The sequence below is a fragment of the Aspergillus homomorphus genome (genome assembly GCF_003184865.1).
Source record: "Aspergillus homomorphus CBS 101889 unplaced genomic scaffold BO97scaffold_41, whole genome shotgun sequence".
NCBI lineage: Eukaryota > Fungi > Ascomycota > Eurotiomycetes > Eurotiales > Aspergillaceae > Aspergillus > Aspergillus homomorphus.
Window position 1 is genome coordinate 44,097 of NW_020291927.1, and position 22,169 is coordinate 66,265.

The following is a 22,169-nucleotide window of genomic DNA, read 5'->3' on the forward strand; positions in this document are numbered from 1 at the left end:
GGCGGAGTGTATCATGTATCCACTCCAAATGTCGGTAAAATCAGCCCCGTCCCGCCGCTCAGTAAATTATGCATGCATGCAGAAGTGTATGAGTGTGTATGTGTATGTGTATGTGTATGTGCATGTACTGGAGGCATTTAAGCGATGCGATCGAGGTCATTCTTCATTACAGTTATATTGATGTGCATGTCATTGCAACTATCAGCGGCGATACTGCTCGTCTGCCTTGGCTTTTGACCCTCCAGGGTTCGTTTTCTTTGCTTTTCTTTCCCCTGCAACCCAACCCCACGCCAACGTCATCGAGTTTCTCCCAGGCACCATTCCCCAACCTTTGGTCGGAGGAGCGAGCCCGAGATCAGACACTGGCGCTATTATCTCACATATTGTCTTCGTAGGTCGGGTTGCGATGTGATTTTCCATCTCATTTGAGTGTCTCACTTCGAAGACAGCTGCAGCGACATTGGCTCGCGGACCCAGCACGGCATTCCCGAGCAAATCCCCGATCGTCCCTATTCTTGAGACTAGACTTTGAGACCCGTCGCCAAATCTGTCGTAGGCCCCAGTCTACCCAGCGATCGCTTTTCGCGTTTGACCGCCCCAGAAAACTAGCCCAGGTCTCACGGAGTGACCCAGAGAGACACCAGTGCGACCGAAGATCCTGTACCTCGGTCACACATGACATCCCAGCGCCTGTGGTTCGTCTTTCGGGGAACGACTCCTCTTCTCCTTTCTCCGCCAGGTCGTATCAACAGGTCGTTTCTCTCATTATCCTTCATCGTAAAATCCACCTTATTCATACACCCGATCCCAATGTCCAATATTCTCGATAATCAAGTTGCTCAGGTAGATATACCCCGAAATGAAACCCCCCTAGCTCCCATTTCCATCCTGCTGCTCCTCTCCCTTCGCTTTCTCCCCCTCCTCCATTGGCACCTCCTGCGACATCCCCACTCCGTTCCCGGCCAATGCCTCCACAACATCCGGCCGGATCACATCGCGCCGGAAATTCTCCTCCTGTAGCAGGCGCAGCGCCCGTAGCGTCGCACCCGGGTGTGTCAGGAATTGCGCGTATTCTGGCGTCTTCCAGTAGGAGTAGAGGTAGGCGAGGTAGGCGGCGAAGGCTGTGGCGTCGGGGTCGCGCGACGAGGCGGTAGGGTTGGTCGTGTCGGCTGGGTCGGGCTCGTCGGTGGACTGGCTGATTCCCAGGAGGTTGGGGTAGGTGACGGCCAGGTGGGAGAGGTAGTAGGGGTTTGCGAGGGAGGAGACGAATTCGAGCTCGAGGGTGAAGCGGGGGTTTGTGAGGGTTGGGGGAGGGGGTTGTTGTTGTTGTTGTTGGGTTGGGTCGGTGGGTGGTGCTTGGGGCGGGTGCTGGGCCATGGTTGTGGTTGGATGGATGGCTTGGAGGGCGAATGTGATTTCGTTTCCGTTATGATAGAAAGCTTCGCAGCTCGAGGAATAGTTCAAGGACCGCAAGCTGGTCAGTGGATTCAGGAGGGTGTAGTGATGGTCGGAGAGTGAGGGTGGCAGAAGCAAGCGCGCGCTATGTTCGAACGAACTCCGGCACGGGAAGGAGGTATGAGTAAAAAAGATGCCAAGCATCCATGGTAGACGCCAGACCCCACTTTCCCCCACTCCAACCTGAGCATGCTGTCAATCTGATGTAGATTTCAGGCACAGTCCAATCTGCTCGGAGTTTCGTCCCTATCGATATGAAGCGGTGCTGCGACTAGTCGTTTCGGAAATCTCCGACTGTGGGAACGATCCGTGTTGGAGAGTCTATCGGATGCTGCGCATGGATCCAGAGCTCCGGATCGGAACATCTGCTCTGACAGGGTATATCCACTGCAATTAAGCCTGTGTCAAGACGCGAGAATGAAGTATATGGGTACAAGTATGCTATTGATATTTGTGAATTTCTTAGATATCGTGCTGATAATTCCGTCATAGGTCGCTCCGCAGCCTCGATCCACGCGCCCCATCTATCACAACACGTTTACGAGCTCTTCGCTCCCTTTCCACAGCCATCGAAGCTCCAGTCAATCTGCGTGGCCATTTTCACTTTCACGCCTAGCTCAGTGGCAAATGCGCGAGCCAAGCCAGGGTTCTGCTGGAACCAACGTCCAGCCTGCACTGCATCAATGCCAGATTGCACCACTTCCTCGGCCAGCGCCCCCGTCTTGATCCCACCCACAGCCGATATGAGAAGCTTGTCACCCACAGCTTTCTTGATCTCCTGGGCCAGATGCACCTGGTAGGCAGGGCCGGACCTAATGGCAATAGCAGACTTGGCATGGATCCCACCCGAGCTGACGTCCACCAAGTCGACTCCGCGGTCAGCCAACAGCTGGGCGAGCTGCACCGACTGAGCTAGGGTCCAGCTCTCGGGGAACTCTTGCTTCAGGTCTTCACCAAACTCAAACCAATCATTGGCACTAATCCGGACCAGTAACGGCATCGTCGACGGGATCGCAGCACGAACCACCTGAAACCTCGAGAAGCAGTCGGACGCGATTCTCGAAGCTACCTCCATACCCGTCCGTTCGCCGATTACTGACCGGACTCAGGAATTGATGTAAAAGATATCCGTGCGCCGCGTGAATCTCAAGAGCATCGAACCCAGCCCTGACGGCCCGTCCAGCAGCCGCGGCGAAATCCTTCTTCAGTATCTGGATATCATCAACACTCAGAACCTGAGGGATGGGGTTGATCCCCTCCTCATGAGGTATCGCCGAGGGGCCAACGACCTCATCGGGCCACCCACCGACCTCCTTGACCGCGACTGCGTTGCCGCTCAGCCAAGGCGCGACGGCACTGGCCTTGCGACCCGCGTGAGCCAGTTGGATGGCGATCTTCTGGCCCTGGCCATGGGCGAACTCGGTGATGCGCCGCAAAGGGTCGATCTGGCTGTCTCGTACAACCCCAGATCCTGCGGCGTGATCCGGCCCACGCGCTGCACGGCGGTCGACTCCATGATCGCTAGCCCCGGGCCGCGCTGGAGTATGCCTCCCAGGTGCGCCAGGTGCCAGTCATTGGCGTAGCCCTCCTTGGCGGAGTACTGGCAGAGCGGAGCGAGGAACAGGCGGTTCGGCAATGTCACCCCGCGGATGGTCAGGGGGCTGAAGAGCTTGACGGAGCCTTCGAGCAATGTGCCTGCCGGTGGCTGCTGAGCTGGTGTGTAGTAGGTGATGCCTTCGGCGGCGGGATTGTCGAGAACTTGCTGCAGCATTTTGGTGTACAGAGTGAGTCCAGGCTGTAAGCATAGAATAATTGATTTCGGGGTGCTCAATGCCTCAATACTGTGTGTGTGTATGATGAGCACTGGCGGCAATTAAGTAACTATACAGGGTGATGACAAATTGGGAGAATTATTAATGCCATCCCTGTCAGCGTGAATGACCCTGAGCCGAGATGGCGTGACTTCGTCTCATCAGTATAACAGACAAATCAGATGCCTTCCCCTGGACATCTGGAACTAGGATAGCCTATCCCCCGCATAACCAGACAGGGCAAGCACTGAACCTCAGCGGGCCATCGCGCCCGCCAAGCTTTCTACAATAGTCTCATTCACGTCCCAGTGACAGCCTGTATATAATATCTAGTCAAGCACCCTAGTCACATTGTCTTGCCCATAGGGAGCAACACCCCTGAACACGGGTGCTTTCTGTCAAGGAAAGCCATGAACTATACACCTCTACATGACGATGGTCCTGATCCAGTATGACTCTATAGGTAGAATGATCAACCTAGACAGACAGGACCAGGTGAATAGATAGATATCACAAGCCTACAATATCTGTCTCCGGTCTAACACGTCCCTCAATGAGTAGGACAAATACAAAGCTTCAATGATGCGAATTTCGTTTATTTGAACCTGAATATACATGACAACCACAAAGAGAGCTCCGTCACGGACATGGATACAGATTGTAGTCCCTATTGCAAAGCACCCAACTAGCCCTTATCAAACCCCGTTTGTGCCACCTTGTCGATTGTCCGTCCAATTCAAATTGCTTGCTCGTCAATGTCAATCAATGTTTGCCATGATAAGCCTGACAACTTGTCAGTAGGTAAGCCGAAGCCAGCCGGGCGATTCGAACATGCTATAGATAAACTATTCCTCCGATGACCTGCCCCAAATTTTCCTAGCACCCTCGATGTATAAAGTATGTCCAGGCCACATAGCATCCACCCGCAGGGTCACTGATAGGAATCCAGTAAGCAAGCCGGAAATAATGCCCGCTGCCCGGTGCAGGCCTGGATTCCTGTTACATCATAGCCTCTGCGCGCGGAATGACCGTGACGATGATGCAAGGACTACACGCATAATCCTGTCTTTTCTACACGCCTAGATCCATTGCCGGAAATAGCCTGCAGTTAGGCCAGTAGAATAGTCATGAAGACTGTCGAGAATAGAACCACGCAAGCAAACACACGTTTCCACGTCGACTGGTCGACTGGTCGGTCGCTAGCTCCACCTTTGCTCCTGCTGAACGACTGACTGATCGTACGAAAAGCGAACCTGAAACGTCGTCCAACATATGCATCTACCAAGGCAAACTTGGTAAAGTGGTAGTACGAGACGAGACTCAACTGCCGGCCCGATGCCCTATCTTTCTATCTCCATCATAAAAGCCTGGACTGTAATGTAGTGTAGAACCACAAATTCCATAAGACAAAGTACTGTACATACAACTCTCGATAAAATAAGCAAGCACACAACCCAGAACCCCAACCCCCAAACCTCCATTGGAGATAGTGGGATAGTGAACCTAAAGGTAAAACCCATGACGCTATCCTCCCTCCCTCCCCCAGCATTAACCTATACCATGAGGGTACGCATGCAGGAATGAAAGCCCACAACGTCACAGGCAACTGTCACACCAGCCAGCAAAACCTGGGTGACTGCAGTGTCTCTGCCAAGGAAGAGAAGGAAGGACGGGAACATTCCATGGCGTCAGGGAAGTGCCTGTACTGTGCCTGGCTAGTAGACTAGGTAAGATGGTTAGCACGGGGAGTTTCTAACAGGTTTGTCCGGGCGCGGGTGCACGCGTGCGGGCGGGCGGGCGTGCGCGACCATCCGATCGGCCGCTCTGCTTTGTGCAGGGGGTACGTATACTCCGTAGGTGGATCATGGGTGATCTTGTTGGCAGGTCTAGGTTATGTTTTGTTTGGTTGGAGGGTGGTTATCCTATGTAAGGATTGGGGTTAGGATTTACTTGAGTGCTTGCAGGGTCTGGGAGGGAATCGAGTCGGATTATGAGGTGGTGTTTGGAGACTACCTAGGGAGATATTCTATAATGATGCTCAATTAACGTGGGGATGAAAGGGAATTGATTAGGAACGTGCCTAGGGGAAAGAAGATCGGTCTGTCGATCGGGATTGTCCGACGAAGGGCATCTGCAAGAGGAATGGAAGAAAGAAGGCGCACATTCCACAGGGCCGGCATGAAGTTGACGCAATAGCATTTATGTCTATTCTATCGGTTGTGTCGACTTTGACATGCGGTGCCGAAAAGCGAAGCTCGAACTAGTCGTTGGCTTGCAGGATCTGGGGTTCGTTCGTTCCTTGTGACTAACCCGTGGAGAGACTGAATCAATTAATAATAGTTGATAGTGAAGACCCGATGGTCTCGTTTAGCTGTGGAGGGGTAAACTACTAAGTAACTAACTAACTAAAAGTTACTTGCCCCTGAAAGGGTGGAAGGATAGGATAGGAAGCCAAGGGGAAAGAAACGAGATCATGGATTGATGGAGATAAATCCACGAGGGTTATTAGATAGAGATAGCAAGATTGACTCCTGGTTCTGCTTCTACTGAAACTACTGCTTCTAATGCTGTTTGTTCTTGTCTCTGTCTGCTCTTCCCTCTTCTCGACAAATAACTACTTAATACATATAGGGAACTATACTCAGGTTACTTACTGAATTCCCCCTTTTGCATCTCCCCAAAGCTTCTTGCCTTCACTCCACTTTTTCTCCTCCATTTGCTCTCCTTTTCAATCCATTGACCGTGGTTCCAAGTTGATCGCTGGCCTTTCCCCAAGGGGTGCGTTTCCTCCATCGAGTCACTCTCCATCCCGATGTTCCTGTCCTGTAACTCTCTCTCTCTCTCTCATTGCTGTTCCTTTCCCTTCCCTTCCTTCCTTCCCTTCCGTCCCGCTTCCTTCTCTTCTTCTTCTCCAACTTTCTTTTCTCTCCCTCTTTCTCTCTCTTCTTCCTCCTCTTCCTCTTCATCTTCTCTCCCTTCATCACTTTCTTCTTCCCCCCCCTATATCTATTCCCACCTGTTGTGAACTCCTATTTCCACCCCTCCCCCCACCTGACTCGGGAATTAAATAATTCCACACGGAAACAATTTAACACCACCTCGCCATTCAACCAACCCCCCTCCTAAAAAAAAAAAAAAACAGCCACTGGCAACAATCAAAGCCAATCACTTCTGCCCATAAAGATTATTAAGGATTCTCACATTCCTCCGGTCAAGGTCTTTCTCTTCTCGACCTCGACAGACCTCTGCCTCTGACGGACACTTACGTCGTGCTCCTTTAATTCCCCCCTCCAATTATCCTCTCCTAAACCGTCTGGCCGCGACATCGCTGTTTCAGTACCGCCTAAGCTTACTCTAGTTTGGCGTTGGCCCTCGCATTCTCGACCCTCCCCTGATCATCCACTTACCTCCTTATCTTTGGATGTCTCTTTCCTCATTCCCCAATCATCTTCCTTGACCTCGCCTGCTCTCGACTTCGCATTGCGTGGACTTGCAACCATGAATGCTTCCCAGTATCCCTCGACCTACTCCTACCCACCCGGCGTGACGCTGGGCCCGTCAGGTGCGTCATCTTGCTGATCTCCGGTTTCTCTTCCTCTTTGCGCTGCCTTTGTCTCACGCTTGGTCGTCATCTCACACCCGTTTCACGTTCGGCGGGGCCCTTCCCCTGGGCCAGAATGCTGCTGTCTTGTCGAGAATGTGGTCTATTTCAGACCGTGCTTCCCCCGGTCGTCCGTCCCTTTCGCTGAGACTAACTCTATTTCTTCCTCGTTGCAGCCCCCGTTGCTCAACACGCGCGTGTGCCTTCGAACCTGGGCTCCAACAACCCCTTCAGAAACCGTGCGCTGTCTCCCTCCGCCGGTTCTTTCTCTTCCGCCGGCCGACCTGAGCGACCGACTTCAAATAACCCCTTTGACGATCTCGATTCACCACATTCGGCCCCTATCGGAGGAACCATGGTATCCCCGGTCGGAAGTCAGGATATGACCTCGAACACACGCGACCTCTTCGTACGTGCCTCCGTGCTTCCTTGCTACGCCGCAATAGGAGACTAATCAGGCGGTGTCGCTGTAGGAAAACCTTTCCCTCAACCCTGCCTCCCAACCTGCCGGCTATAGACCCGCCCCGCCCCGTCCGGAGAAGCCTGCACCGAATGGATTCTCCAGCGAGCGAAGGGAACGCTCGGAGCGCCGCGCACGCGATCCACTAGATATCTTCGCTGATCCTCCGCGGAACGGCAGTGGGCCTCGTCCCAGTGCCCGAGACCGCCCACGCCCCCGTCGTAACTCCGAATCATCGATCATGGAGCGACCGAGGCTCATGGATACAGAGGAAGAAAGAAAGCGACGGGAACGGAGACGGAGAGAGCGAGAGGCCCGCGGAAAGGAGAGCAAGGATGGCAAGCCCCGTTCGTCGAAGAAGAACAACTATCAACTCGATATCATCGACAAGTTGGACGTGACTAGCATTTACGGAACAGGCAGTAAGTCCAAGCAGCGGTCGCGGGTAGTGATCAAGTGGCTAATCCGGTGCAGTGTTCCATCACGATGGACCGTTCGATGCTTGCAACCCCAACCGTAACCGGAAGGGTGTGCGCACGGCACCCATGCAGGCCTTCCCCAAGGACTCAGCCAACATGGCCTTGGGAGGCTCCGGACCGAACAACCTCGACATTGATCACAACCTGTTCCACGGGCGAACCGAACAAGGCTTCAACGATTTCGCGGCAAGTGCGAAGAGCGACCCCCGTAAGAGCGATCATCCACCCAACTTTGACCCGACCGCTCGCATCGAACCGGTCCACGGCTCGGAAAGTATGGGCCTCGGAACCAGTACGTTCTTGGACGGTGCTCCCGTTAGCCAGGCGGAGCTTCAGCGCCGTGGAACTACGTCCGAAGGCTCGGGCGGCGGAATGAACGGAGGTGGTCTTCAGCGCAAGAAGAGTTTGGCGCAACGATTGCGCGGCATTAACCGGGCTCCCAGCGGCCGATCCCCGGAAGCCATGTACACCCCATCCATCCCTGCGGGTCATATTGGAAACATCAAGGCCAATGAGAAGAATCCTTTCTTTCAGGATTACGACGATGCGTGGGATAAGAAGGGTGCTCAGATCACTTCCTCTGAGGAGGCGCGGGACCCTGTGGCAGGACGAGCACGCTCATCGAGCAGTCCTAGGCAGAACACAGGATTGGAGCGGAGATTCACAAACGAACGGTCCTACGGCGGTTATGAGGAGAACAAGAACAGCGGTGGTGGTGGTGGCAGCGGTGGTTTTATCAATCGCATGAAGAGTCTGCGAAAGCCTCGACCCGAACGGCGGATCACCAACGACTGAGCAAGGAGATGATTTCATGTCACCCGGTCACATCTTGTACCCTGCATGACTGGAGTAATCATTATCGGTGGACAACGCGCTGGAAGCACATCCATCCCCATATCCCCTCAAGCGCAGACTGCTTTCACAGGAAATGACAGCATGAAAGCGTTGATGAATGGAAACCCTCAGGAAGCATGAGACTCAATAACTTGACGTAACTTGAAGATGACAATCATCGAGAGCGACCATCCCATGAGCGACGCGAGGATGTAAGACGGCTCATCAGACAGATGGTGGAGAAGGAGAATGTGTAGGGTAGGGCCTTGGTCGGATCCAGGAATTTGGCGCTGATGGAGCTACCGGTGTATTTAGTGTCTGGGAAGCAAACAGACCAGTTCCATTTGCTGTCCTCCATTCTTGCTGTTTTCTTTTGTTTTCCCCCCTCAAGCAATTGTGAACTGTGATCATGTCAAGTACTAGAGCGAGTACTTTAGCCTAACTTGTAACCATTGCTTAGCATGCCTAGTTTTGAATGTCCAAATCCTTCAAGTTAGAAACGAATCCAATTAGCTGGATTCCTTTAGAATTCATTGTTCGTAGGTTCTTCGCATGAAGCTGATTGACGTTTTATCTCGTAGTATATAAAACACTTATCGTGCCCCCTCCGTTCTTTCCCTTTTCCTTACTCCATCCAGTGCATAGAAACAAAGTAAGTAACCTGTAGATCATCATCCGTATCCAGATAGAAGTAAATAGATAACTCGCTAGCTAGTAGCTAGCTGATACCCCCATGAGTTGATAATCTCCATAAGCAAGTAACTAAGCAATAGATAAATAGGTATATGCCCCCCCCCCCCCGGCTTCCCTCCCCGTTCCCTTCCATCGTCCCCTTTCCAACCGTCCCCTAGTAAAATCCCACCGACAGACCCCATAAAACTCAACCATCAAAGTTAACAATCGACCCAGATAATAAAAACAACCAAATAAAAGACCACAATCCCATATGCACGCACGCACGCACAATGTAATGACAATCTTAATCGATAAACTCCTTAAAGAAAAGATAATAACGCCCGCCCTTACCGAAGTATCATGTACGTACATACATCACAGAATATCAAGATCATTCGTATCCGGAACTCAACCAGATAGATAGATAGATAGGGTCAGTAACCTGAAATAGGTGGGTAGGTAGCATCCTTATACCCCTCCCACCCCTTCCTTGCAAAAAAAGGAAGGAAGAAGATAAGGTATACTCTACTACCGCGGCCTCACAGATCCCATCCGCGGCCGGAACGGATCCGGCGCGGGGATCCCTGCCTTCCGACGGGATTGTGGTTTCGGACGCGAGAGCGTGTATCTATTTTTCTCAGTTATTAACTCTGTTCGGTAGGTTGCCTGGGGGGGGCATTTGGGGGGGGGGGGGGGGGGGAAGCTAGGCTGTGGGATGGGGACATACTTGGCAAATGCCCGGGAAAGCGCCTTCTTGCAGCTGACTTTTTGACTTCCGATGAAGGATTCCACGGTCACGGCGATGGCGCGGTCGATGTCCTGCGCTGAACAGTATTCCGAGAGACGCATTTTACAGAAGGATTCGGCGATGCGCATTATGGCTTCGAGGTGGCGGACCTTTTTTTTTTCAAGATCGTGGTTAGTTCCGAGGGGAGGTTCACTTGGAGTGTGATTTTACCCTCTGGGGGGGGGGGAAAGGAAGGCTCACAGTAATAGGATAGGCACCGGTTGCTAACGATTCGCGACGCATGTCGGCGAACAGTCGCGCGATCTTGTCTTGATCGATCTGGTACAGCTTCGGGTGGCACCGTTCGCGCGCATACAGGATGTACTTGCGGAGCAGCTCCTGCGGGATCTCGCCCTCCTTCTCCTCCTCGCGCTTGCGGGCCTCGGCTTCGCGGGTGGCGAGTTCTTCAGGTGTAGGGGGCAGGCGCTCTTTCGTCTTCTTGTTGATGCGGTAGCCCTCCTCGTCGATCGGGTGACCGTCCGCGTTGACTAGGTTGCCGTCCTCGTCGTGCAGCGGCCGCGACGGGTTGGCGCGCGAGTGCGACTCCACGACGAAGTTGGCCAGTCGCTCGTCTTCCGTCGGGTCGACCAGGTCGCGCACCACGCACAGGATGTCGAAACGCGACAGGATCGGTTCGGTCAGTTGCACGTTGTGCGAGAACGGCGCTGAGCTGTTGTAGCGCCCGCCGACCGGGTTCGCCGCCGCCACCACCGCACAGCGCGCTTGCAGCGTCGTCACGATTCCGGCCTTCGAGATCGAGATCGTCTGCTGTTCCATCGCCTCGTGGATCGACGTCCGATCCTGGTCGTTCATCTTGTCGAACTCGTCAATCAGACACGTCCCGCGGTCTGCCAGCACGAGAGCACCGCCCTCCAGCGTCCATTCGCTGGTCAGCGGGTCCCGCCGGACGCTGGCCGTCAAACCGACGGCACTGGCACCCTGGCCCGTGGCGAAGACGGCTCGGTGCGCGGTCTTCTCCGTGTACTTCAGGAACTGTGACTTGGCGGTACCGGGGTCACCGAGCAGGAGCACGTTGATGTCTCCACGGATGGACATCTTGCCTTGGGCTTGCTTGCTGACACCGCCGAACAGGGACAGCGCGATGGCAGTCTTGACGTCCAGGTGCCCGTAGATACTGGGAGCAATCGAGCGCACAATCTTGTCGACGATCTCTGGGTCCCGGGACAGGGCACGGATCTCTCGTTCGTCTTCTTCCGTCAGGTGGAAACCAGCCAGCTGGTCGTGGGACTTGACGATGTGATTGGCCTCAATGATCGTGGCAAACACAGGGAATCCGTTCTTGTTGTTGAGCTGCGCATCATAGCTGTTGCGGTAGATACCAGTCACTTCGATCTCGTCACCGGGCTTGGCCGAGTCGATGAGATCAGCAAGAAGAATGATCTCGCGCTGACGGGGGAGACGGCCGGCGGGGACGGAGCCAGGGGACTCCTGCAGAGTCAACTTCTGGTAGTTGCGGTACACGGTCTTTTCGGAGTGAACCGTGAACGGTCCCTTGGCCTGGCAGTTCTGACAAAAAGTGATCTTGACCTCCGCACTGGCTTCTTGCTGGAAGGGACCCAGGTGGGTCTTACATTTGCCGCAAATGAACATAACGTACTTCATTTGCGGGAAGACGCCAGTACGGCGAGTGACAACACCGCTGACACGCAGAAGGCAGTTGAGGTGCGACTGGCGGAGCTGGCGGAGAGTGTAGATGACGGGGAGGTCTGTGATACGGACATGGATCTCGTTGTGGATGTCGTGATATTGCGGGTAGTGGAACAGAGTCACGTCGAGGGCGACTTGGTCGAAGACCTTCAGAACTTCGGTGGGTTCATTGGCGAGGAAGTAGGCAAGAGCAGCCTTGGTGTTGAGGAGATGAACATAGCTGACTTCCAGCGAGGCAGAGTTGACCTCACCCAGGGTCTTGATCTTGTTACCGTAGACTGAACTACCAGTAGGGTCGGTGAATTCCGTGAGGAAAGCCTTGAACTCGCGGTAGATAGAGCGCAAAACTTGGGGCTGCAGAACCCAGTCTGTGATGTTGGGCGCCTTGACATCGGTCAACTCCTCCAGGGAGAGCTCTTCCATGATATCGTCGCCCATCTCAACGTCCTCCCGATCCTCATCGTAGTGGTGTCTGCGTCGACGAGGCTGCCGAGTGAGATCTACTTCAGCGTCTTCATCGTCCTGCAGGAAGGCGGCAGGCATGCGGCGACGGCGCTCTAGCTCCCGATCTCTCTTATTCAGGCGAGCATCCAGCTGGCGACGAGCCGCCATATCGAGCTCTTCATGGTCGCCCTCATCGTCGATGTATGTGCCGCGGTATTGTTGATCTTGTGTGCTCCTGTAATCTTTCTCAAATGTATCGCCAAACAGGTCAATGCCATCCTCGTCTTCGGCCATCTCATCGAGATCATCAATGTCCCCCAGCATGTCAGCCTCCTCGTCTCCCTCGTTGTCATCCTCGTCGAAAGGGAGCATAGGAGGGGAGGAAGGAGGGGCTGTGTAAGAGTCAGTCTCCACAAGCAGTCTATCTCATTAAACAAAGCATTGGAGACTTACGACTTGAGGGCGGAGCAACCGATGAAGTCTCATCATCCGGCTCTCTGTCTCTCTTGCGTCGACCGAGGTTTCCCAGGCCGCGATTTGCGGCGGAATGGCTTGGGCGTAGTGGTGAACTGTCGAGGCATAATGGTCAGTGAGGGATATTACCAGAGACAAGGTATGATAGATGATAGATGAAGCAGTCACAGTACTATGGACGGAGTACATACCTCATTGTGTCTGGTGGTCTGACCGGCAGTATGGGGTTTGAAGGGATTACCGCACGGAGGTGTTGCAGTGCGGGCGCCTTTTTTTCTTCCGTTGGCAGGGAAATCCATCGGGCGGTGTTGATGCGCGGCAGAAACGCGTCGGAGCGCGTCTCAAACGCGTCCGGCAAACCAATTAAACCCCGATCGGGAAAGACAAGCGCCACCCAGACTGCAAATGGACTCCAGCTAAATTGTGCTGGGAATAGCTTGATGGGGACTTGAACCCATGTGGAATCAACGGGGAAGCAGCCTAGAACACAGACTGTTTTGAATTGATTTTCATTTTCCTGGGGTTGAGTTGAGTGGGGTGGTGGTCTGTATATCGCTGTGTTGCAACATCGCTCCTATAGATTGGGGACTGTAGAGTACCTCTGGATTACATCAACTTGAGGAACTGCAGTAGCACAAATATTTCTCGTATATCATCAGAATAATCATTATTTGTCTCATCAGAGCGAAGAATATTTTCAAAGTCACCGTCTTAGAGCAAACGTCACCTAGCTTCATGTGAGACCGTGCAAACCAGACAAACACTTAAAGTGCCTCGCGCCGCGCGCTTCCAGCTCCTCGCACAGAGTGGTCACTAACACCTCTACGCACAATTTTCAAGTCTCTGAGCTCGATACTTCCTTCACCCATAGTCTGTCACTCCTTGCGATACAGGTGCATCACAATGGCCGACTCAGCGGCATCCAAGGTACCTGCTCCCATGGGACCGCCGACAGACGGACAGGATGCAGTTAGACGTCGCGAAAGCTTCAGCTCCCAGAATTCGCAAACAGCCAGAGAGTGAGTATGGCCCCTCTTCTCGAAACACACAGTGTCTGAACGACAACTATGACGGAGTATTCGAGAATTGACGAATCTTCTTCATCAGGTACATTGAATCGCAAATTCGTCTCGAAGCCGATGCGCGCGAAATCCTTCCATATGTGAGCTTACAATTCTCATCCCCGCTCCAGAAGCCCGCGACCGCTCGAAGCTCATACACAAGGATCCGTACTAATAAGCGCAGTCTTTTGATTCTTGCAGCAAAGACTTAGGACCCCTTCGTCAATCCCTCTTCGCCTGTCTAACCTGTAACCCGCCTCCTACCGCATCGTCCAAAGATGATGGGTCGTACACCCCAGCCGCCATGTGTTATTCCTGCTCCATCGCCTGCCACGGCGAGCACACTCTCGTCGAGCTTTTCAGCAAACGCAACTTTGTCTGCGATTGCGGAACGACTCGCATGCCTTCTACCTCGCCCTGCACGCTGCGCAACGATCCCAAGACCGGCACGAAGGGCGTACACTCCGAAGAACCCCACCCGGGCAACAAATACAACCACAACTTCCAGAACAAGTTCTGCGGTTGCGGCGAGGACTACGACCCCAACCAGGAGCGAGGGACTATGTTCCAGTGCCTAGGTGTCGGGACCGTCGAGACAGGCGGTTGCGGCGAGGACTGGTGGCACCCGGAATGCCTGATCGGACTTTCGCGCGACTGGTACAAGAATGCAAAGAAAGAGGTGAAGAAGGAGATGAAACCCGAGGATGGGACAGCAGCTGAGGGTGATGGTGATGACGACGATGATGAAGAGACGCCGCTCCCACCCAATTTCCCCGAGGAGGGCGATTTCGACATGTTCATCTGCTACAAATGCGTTGACTCGAATCCGTGGCTGAAGCGCTACGCGGGCACAACTGGGTTCCTGCCCCCGGTCTTCAAAGAAGGAGGACTATCCAAACCGGCCAGCAGCTCCGAACCCAATCACGCCGAAGCAGAAGCAGCGAACCAAGAACCGACTTCCACGGAGCCATCCAGGCCCATCACCACCGACGCACAATCCGAGCCCGTCAACCTCAAGAAACGCAAAGCCGACGACGACGACGACGACGACAACGTCGAAGCAGAACCAAATAGCGAGCCCGCCGCAAAGCGCACCAAAGACGAGGCAACATCCGAAACAACCCCCGCAACAGCTAACGACGAAGTGACAGCACAACCCAACAACACCGACACCAAGCCCTCTTCCTCCACCTCCCAATTCGAATCACAACAACAAGACCAACAACCCGCACAACCCAAACACACCACCCTCCCTACCAACCCGCCCCCAGAATCCTTCTCCCTCTTCCTCACCGAAACCTTCCGCGACCACCTCTGCCGCTGCCGCGACTGCTACCCACACCTCTCCGCGCACCCGCAACTCCGCGAGGAAGAAGAAGCCTACGAACCGCCCGTGTCGGAGGCCGGCGACGGCGACGGCGCCCGCAGCACCGGCACAGCCAGCCTGCTAGACCGCGGCGAGGCGGCGCTCAGCAACATCGACCGCGTGCGGGCCCTCGAGGGCGCCATGGTCTACAGCCACCTGCGCGACAAGGTGAAGGAGTTCCTGAAACCCTTCGCCGAGAGCGGTACTGCCGTCGGCGCGGACGATATCAAGGCTTACTTTGAGAAACTGCGCGGCGATGATCTGCATATGCGTGCCGCTGCGGCGGGGGGATCGGCTTCTTCGGGGGGTGGTGGTGGTGGGGATGGAGATGGAGATGGGAATGGGAATGGGAATGGGAGTGGGGGTGGAGGTGGGGATACGCGGAGGGAGCAGAATGGTATGTCTCTTCTTGTTTCTGTGATCTGTAGGTGTGTTGCTAATGGCTGGGTTCTAGGTTACTGAGGTTTTATCTCTTCCGGGTTCGATACGAGCTGGATAATTGTGATTCGGGAGTGGGCGATCTATGGGATCTGATAGTTGCAAACTGAATGATTTGAGACAGACATAGTTATTTTGGGATGTTTGGTGAGGGAAATGACATATGAGGAAAGGCGTGAGGGATTCTGTTTGATGTATTTTACTTTTCATTGCTGGATATCGATCTCTTGAGAAGCACTCTATCTGAATGGTATTTGCAAGGTGCTATTTTTTAGCTTGATCCAGAAGACTGCTTCACAACCCATCCACGCTGATTCAATTTGTAGACTCTGATGGGCTGATATGAAAGCGTCTCCCAGTGTAATGCACAGAACCCCGAAGCCGATGCTGAAAACGCCGTTCCCATATGCACAAACCATGTCTTTATAAACTGTCACACCTAAATGAAGATACAACCACATGCTCCCGGAAGGATAAAACCAGCATTCACCCTTTTAAGCGTTTCACCGCTCTCCCCATCAAAGTATCATCGGGCAATCCACTCCGCTTGGTACCGGGCAGACTTCCAGACCGAATATCGTTGTCATCCTGCGTGACACGGCGGTGGGGGTACTTGCCCTCGAAGCCCTCGAAGCAATTGGCGGAGATGGCGCCGCCGTTGCGGAAATACGGGTGTTCGAGCGCCTCCTGCGCCGTGATCCTCTTGGTGGGGTCGTACTCGAGCAGCCGGGCCAGCAGATCGTATCCGTCCGATCCCGGCGTGCCCGCACTCGAGTTGGAGGAGTATCCGTTGTTCTTCAGACAGCTCTGGTACCAGCCCTCCAGGTTGGAGGTGCGGCTGAAGTGGCTGGGCGCCCGCGACATGGTCAGCGACTGCAGCTGCGCGAATTCCGGCATGGAGACGATCCCAGGCCAGGTCTCCTTCGTCGGGTGGCCCATGATCTCCATGATCTTCATCATCTGGTTGCGTTGGAACGGCACCGTCTTCTTACTGTCCATTTTGGCTTCTTCGCCCTTGAAGATCGGGCGTAGCGAGAGGAGCTCCGCGAAGATGCATCCCACTGCCCAGAGGTCCACTGCTGGCGTGTAGTGTCGGCTTCCCATTAGGAGCTCCGGAGCGCGATACCAGATTGTCACGACGACTTTGTCGCCTGAGAAGAGCGAGTTGAGGGGTTTGTAGAACAGACGCGCCAGACCGAGATCGCCGATGCGGATGGCGCCGCTGGATGTTACCAGGATATTCGCGGGTTTGAGGTCGCGGTGCAGCACCCAGTTTGTATGGAGATACAGCAGGCCGTTCAGCAACTGGAATAGAATGGACCGCACCATGGCAGCCGGGATCGCATGTCGTTGCGGCTGTGTGTGGTGGTGGATGATCTGGAGCAGGTCGTGCTCCGTGTACTCGAACACCATGAAGATGCACTTATCTTCCAGGATGATCTCTGCTAATTGCACCACGTTCGGATGATCCAGCTCGGAACACAACGCCATCTCCCGGATGGCCGACTGCGAGAGACCCGTATACTGCACTATCTCTCCCTCCTTGTCCGGCTTGAATCTGTAGGTTGGTCAGCGACGAGGATCGATAGTAGAGAAAAAGGTCATGTTACTTCTTGATGGCAAACTCCCCCTTCTGGCCATTTTTGCCGATCGCTTTGTACACTCGCCCGTAAGTACCGCTGCTAATGAACCCCACAATGTGGTATCTATCACGCACTCGTACTTTACTCGTGTAACCGGTCCCCGGCGGCCTTCGCGAATCCGTGCTCTCTTGATATGTAAGAATCATGTTAGCACCCATATACTCGATACTCCTCACGGTGAGAGTCCATCAGCCAATCGGATGTCAAGGGTCAGGGTCTCCCCCTCAAAAAAAAACATCAACATGGAAATGCACAGAAGGCAGGCATGATTTCAGGACATAGCGCCAGCGGCATTGTAGCCCAGCAACATGAGGTCAGAAGATCATAGGGACAGCAATTACCACGTGGATAAAACCCGGCGACAGAATTATAGAACGGGAAGCTCTTTCCAAACATGATGGAGGCAGGCAATAATAGGCAAATAATTCGAAAACCCGTTCAGGAAGCCCGAGAGCTACACTCAGCTCGAGTACATTAATGAGTGAGTCACCAAAGAAATCGTAACTAGTTTTAAGCACCAACAATCTGTCTTCAACCAGTGGACATCGTGATGGTCCAGATTAAGATTGAGGTGGTGGCAAAGGTGGAGACAAGATGGTTGGGCTAACGGAGTGAGTGGAAGCAGTGGAGAAGCAGAGAGTAAGAGAGAGAGAGAGGGAGGAATAAATAAGGTGGAATGAATTATAGCCGGGTATTACCATCAACAGTAGCCTGCAGACTCTTTTTTAGAGACAGACTTTGGCTGACGGTCGCCACAGTAGGCCTAGAAGTTGCACTTAAAGGACCAGAAGAGGAAGGGGGGTTTGTCAGACTCATAGAAGAGGTTAGGAAGAGAGAAAGAATAACTAATAGCCTGGTAAGAAGTGGAGAGCGCGGCGAGTGAGTCGGAAGGGAAGGGAAATTGGTGTGGTTCGATTGACCGAGTTAGTAGTAGTTCGTGGGATGGTGGAGGTTGTTAGGTGGTGGTAGAGTGGTAGAGTGGTAGAGTAGTAGTTGGCAATGACAGTGAGGTGAACAATGCACGGAGACACTGATCTCCACCACTATGAGGAGAGCATCCAACCTGCAGGAAGGGGGTCACTGATTATGATTTTGGAATGAGCAACAATGGTTGGTGGTGAACAAAGGATAGAGACAGGTGAGGCTGCATGAGAGGGGGGTTGTTGGCTGACTCAGCACGTAATCCCCCTGCCTTTCGAACTGATAAGAGGCAGAGCAAACAATACATGTGTAACCACCAAGTACTCACTCATAGCCACTTCTTCTATGTTTGGCATTCCAGTGAAGATACTAACTAGATCCAGTACATGTACTCCTTATTCCTACCACAGCCTCGTCGCCCTCCAGACTGATAGACTGCTCCGCAGTTTCAACAGAGAATCACTGGGCGCCCGACAGCTCCTCCTTATCAACCCCCTGAGTCGGTGATAAGACAACGGACTTTCCTTCTCCCGATACATACTGCTAGCCACAACGTCATCTAGACGCAGCTCGATACTCAACACCATCTCACCCTTCTTAACTTCGGTGATGACAGGGCCAAAGCCTGTCTGAGAGTCTGCATTGGTCAACGGCTTCGCTGTGGTACGAGGAATATCCCTGCTGATCGAGATTTCAACCCATAGAATGGCTTCAGGGGATTCGACCCAATCCAGGGTCACGCCATACTTGGTATATCTCGTGTTCATCACCACTCTAGGACCGCTCCAATTCGGATACCATTTGGTAAGCCTTTCAATGGTCCCATCTGGCACTGTGTCTGTCTTGACTAACTCCTGATCTTGTAAGGCTGAACTAAATGCACCCCAAGCGGTGATCACTTGCCAGCAGAAGAGTATTCACTGGGCGAATGCGGCCTCACTTCCGCAATGCATCCCTATGAATCCTACCCAGTTCGGCCTGGTATCATCCATCTACACCCTCGGTGGCCTCATCGGAGCTCTGCTGGCAGGGCCAGTCTCCACCAAGCATGGGCGCTTGATCGCTCTCCGGGCTACGACCATATTCCACATCTTGGGTCCTGTGGCTGAGACCTTCGCATCCAACATACCGGTCTTAAGTCTCGGTCGGTTTCTATCCGGGGTTGGCTCCGGTGCTGCTATCGTTGTCGGTCCAATCTATGTTTCTGAAATAGCCCCTCCTGCCGCAAGGGGCTTCTTCGGCGCCTTCACGCAAGTCATGACGAACGTTGGCATCCTTCTGACCCAGACCTTGGGGTACTTTCTAAGTTACGAAAGCATGTGGCGGATTGTTCTCGCGGTCGCCGGCTTGATCGGAGCTTTGCAGCTTCTCGGTCTATTCCTAGTACCCGAGAGTCCTACCTGGCTTGCGGAGCATCAAAAGGGCAGTTTGGCTCGGAAGGTACTCCAGCGGTTGCGCGGCAAGGATGCTGACATCGAAGAGGAGATTAAGAGTTGGTCCAGCTCCTCCATGGACGCTGCAGATGGATCCGGAGAAGAACAGTCTCTGCTCACACCACCCTCGCGCAACATGCCACCAAAACAGCCACCAGTCACCATTCTCAGGGCCGTCGTGAACCCTTACTATCGACCCGCTATTATTGCCGTCGTTGGTGTTATGGTTGCCCAGCAATTCACCGGAATCAACAGCATCATCATGTACAGCGTCTCGCTCTTGCAGAGCATTCTTCCCACGACTGCAGCTCTCCTGGCAGTAGCCATCTCGGCCATCAACTTGTTCATCACTCTGGCCTGCTCCCCCCTACCCGACAAGATCGGCCGCAGGAAATGTCTTCTGCTCAGCATCAGCGGGATGGGGATAAACTCCTTGCTCCTGGCTTTGGGTATCTACACCGGCCAAAAGGCACTGTCTGCGATTGCCGTGCTATTGTTCGTGGCCAGCTTCGCTGTTGGTCTAGGTCCTGTGCCGTTCATTCTGGCCTCTGAGCTGGTTGGTCCGGAGGCCGTGGGTGCTGCACAGAGCTGGGCACTTGCAGCCAATTGGATCGCGACCTTCATTGTGGCGCAATTCTTCCCAATTCTGAACCAAGCTCTGGACCGGGGTAGGATTTACTGGGTATTTGCTGCCATGGCCTGTGTTGCCGGAGCGTTTATCCACTGGCGGGTTCCTGAAACCAAGGGGAAAGCCAGCTCCGATGAGGTTTGGGGCAGGGATGACCAGCGGAGAAGAGACTAGGCTGGCTTGTAACGGGATTGTCATGGTTGTTTCTGGGATATATGTTTTGCGCTGCCATTGAAGACGCGATACACATGGAAATGGACTAAACATGTTCGGCCGCACAGCGGAATTATCGATTGTAAATTGTCAACAGTATCCCCTTTCCAGGTCGGTGAGCTACAATGGCTATACAATCTAAATTAAGAAACCATTCCTAGCACGATCGTATCAACAAATGAGCTCGAACAAGCCACAGCTTATGTGTCACTCTTGGCATTAAGGGGTGTACTGGGGTGGAAAGACGATTGGTGAAGCGGTGCGCATCTTATTGCGATCAGCACTATAGCGATCGAGAAACTTTTGCTCCTAGTATGGCTCTCTAGACTAAAGCTGAGGGTCTGTACTCTGAAAGGGTCTCAGCCCCTATTTCCTGCCGTTGGGTGATATGTTGGCTGCACGACGGCGTAACCTTGTGTCTGGATATATACCCGTAGGAAGGTTGCGTCTCAAATCCGAAACACCCACGCAAAGAAAATAGCCTCTGACTGTCAACTCGAAGTATTTTGGAAATGAAGAGATCGCTTAAGGACGCCAACGCGCAAGTTGATGCCTAGAGCTCCAGTAATTTTAAGCGCCAGTTGATGGCGTGCATGCACCCACCTTGTATAGGGCTGGAGCCTGGGACGGAGTCTTGACTGCACCGATACGGTGGAACGAGACGCGCTATACGGAGGCCGCGGAATGGCCCGTTGGTCCAGCGGGCCCATCTTCCTCCAAAAGAATCCTTGTCTTATCATCCAATTCCGTCTTCTTATTTCTCATCACAACGACTCCCCTCCCTGCCCTTCCGCCGGTTCCTACTGGAGCAGTTGACACTCGGAGTGAGTGGGGGCGCAACCGCTCAGCCCTGTTTCGGGGGACTGCTTGGAGTGCTTGGACAGGGCAAGGATGGGATCACTACTACTGTAGTAGTTACTGTCTTCGTTGGATGGATGGGATGGAAGGGGGATCCCCTTTCCATGGGACTGACTCGCATGAAGCATGAGGGGTTTGTTTGGGACACTGTCCAGGCAGCAGGAAATCCATAAGTAGGACAGTCGTTCGTTCCGTGGATGCACTCTCAGTTAGGAAGATTCGGTGCCAGATGCGATATGTAGGGAGAATAGAATGCCGAAATCCCGCAGTAAAGTTATATCAAGTTCCTACCTTTTGATGTGATGCAGAGAGACTCATTTGGACTAGGCAGCCACAAATCCCTCGACTAAGAGAGGGTGGAGATGAGAGGAGACTAAGTTCTTAGACCTGACGCCTTTCCCTGCTTCCATTCCCTGTTCGATTCTACCACCAGGCTTATCACAAGGTTCGCCAAATTTAGGGAGATGCTTCGCATAAGTGAGCCAATCAACTGCATCCGGGTTGCATTATTATTATTGTTCATGGAAGCGAGCATCTTCCAAGGGACGGGGACAGGATTTCTTATTTCCGCTCTCCGAAGCAGCTCCTGGGATAAGCATGAGGATGGATGGATGGATGGCTAATAGATGCCGAGGATAAAATGAATCAATGAGATTCAATCAGAACCGGGATTAGCCATATGTCAACTTGTCAACTATTTTTTTTTTCCCTCTCTTGCCCACCCCGAGGCCGTATTTTGTTAATCCCCTAATCGATCGAGGCCACCCCACTTCATATACGAGAGAGAGGACAGACTGGTCTATCTGTCAGTCAGTCTGCTGTCAGTCAGTCAATCTATCTATCCATCCAACTGCTTGTTGTTCCTTTTTCTCTGTGCTTCGATGAGGGCGCAATCCACCAAATAAAGTCTATGCGCAGCC

General features: G+C 53.3%; 8 protein-coding genes across 8 annotated transcripts; 3 read left to right on the plus strand and 5 right to left on the minus strand.

The window, feature by feature from the left end:
• Positions 1-492: 492 nt before the first annotated feature.
• On the minus strand, positions 493-1,520 carry BO97DRAFT_407943 (mediator of RNA polymerase II transcription subunit 31). Its single transcript, XM_025695743.1, has one exon. It carries the CDS (start codon positions 1,375-1,377, stop codon positions 871-873), a length of 507 nt encoding a protein of 168 aa, XP_025548202.1. The 5' UTR covers positions 1,378-1,520; the 3' UTR covers positions 493-870.
• Positions 1,521-1,883: 363 nt separating this feature from the next.
• BO97DRAFT_480219 (putative NADH oxidase) lies at positions 1,884-3,226 on the minus strand (the record flags this gene model as incomplete). Its single annotated transcript, XM_025700736.1, has 3 exons — positions 1,884-2,482; positions 2,556-2,900; positions 2,948-3,226. The coding sequence occupies 3 exons, from the start codon at positions 3,224-3,226 to the stop codon at positions 1,994-1,996; spliced, it is 1,113 nt and encodes a 370-aa protein (XP_025548203.1). The 3' UTR covers positions 1,884-1,993.
• A 3,280-nt stretch (positions 3,227-6,506) lies between these two features.
• BO97DRAFT_187837 (Pal1 family protein) lies at positions 6,507-8,733 on the plus strand. Its single transcript, XM_025690444.1, has 4 exons — positions 6,507-6,828; positions 7,044-7,276; positions 7,341-7,749; positions 7,802-8,733. The coding sequence occupies exons 1-4, from the start codon at positions 6,765-6,767 to the stop codon at positions 8,599-8,601; spliced, it is 1,506 nt and encodes a 501-aa protein (XP_025548204.1). The 5' UTR covers positions 6,507-6,764; the 3' UTR covers positions 8,602-8,733.
• Positions 8,734-9,481: 748 nt separating this feature from the next.
• On the minus strand, positions 9,482-12,926 carry BO97DRAFT_407946 (MCM DNA helicase complex subunit MCM2). Its single transcript, XM_025695744.1, has 5 exons — positions 12,880-12,926; positions 12,668-12,783; positions 10,304-12,606; positions 10,043-10,212; positions 9,482-9,943 (listed from the first exon to the last, which is right to left on the minus strand). Exons 1-5 carry the CDS (start codon positions 12,882-12,884, stop codon positions 9,844-9,846), a joined length of 2,694 nt encoding a protein of 897 aa, XP_025548205.1. The 5' UTR covers positions 12,885-12,926; the 3' UTR covers positions 9,482-9,843.
• Positions 12,927-13,517: 591 nt separating this feature from the next.
• On the plus strand, positions 13,518-15,649 carry BO97DRAFT_445713 (putative metaphase-anaphase transition protein (Mlo2); the record flags this gene model as incomplete). Its single annotated transcript, XM_025698577.1, has 4 exons — positions 13,518-13,707; positions 13,796-13,850; positions 13,934-15,512; positions 15,579-15,649. Exons 1-4 carry the CDS (start codon positions 13,592-13,594, stop codon positions 15,647-15,649), a joined length of 1,821 nt encoding a protein of 606 aa, XP_025548206.1. The 5' UTR covers positions 13,518-13,591.
• A 159-nt stretch (positions 15,650-15,808) lies between these two features.
• On the minus strand, positions 15,809-17,613 carry ssn3 (cyclin-dependent serine/threonine protein kinase SSN3). Its single transcript, XM_025690445.1, has 2 exons — positions 17,164-17,613; positions 15,809-17,111 (listed from the first exon to the last, which is right to left on the minus strand). The coding sequence occupies exons 1-2, from the start codon at positions 17,352-17,354 to the stop codon at positions 16,040-16,042; spliced, it is 1,263 nt and encodes a 420-aa protein (XP_025548207.1). The 5' UTR covers positions 17,355-17,613; the 3' UTR covers positions 15,809-16,039.
• BO97DRAFT_407948 (uncharacterized protein) lies at positions 17,206-17,661 on the minus strand. The gene has a single exon (XM_025695745.1). It carries the CDS (start codon positions 17,590-17,592, stop codon positions 17,434-17,436), a length of 159 nt encoding a protein of 52 aa, XP_025548208.1. The 5' UTR covers positions 17,593-17,661; the 3' UTR covers positions 17,206-17,433.
• Positions 17,662-18,458: 797 nt separating this feature from the next.
• Positions 18,459-20,581, plus strand: BO97DRAFT_375399 (putative MFS glucose transporter). Its single transcript, XM_025692987.1, has 2 exons — positions 18,459-18,921; positions 18,985-20,581. Exons 1-2 carry the CDS (start codon positions 18,823-18,825, stop codon positions 20,350-20,352), a joined length of 1,467 nt encoding a protein of 488 aa, XP_025548209.1. The 5' UTR covers positions 18,459-18,822; the 3' UTR covers positions 20,353-20,581.
• The last annotated feature ends 1,588 nt before the right edge of the window (positions 20,582-22,169 follow it).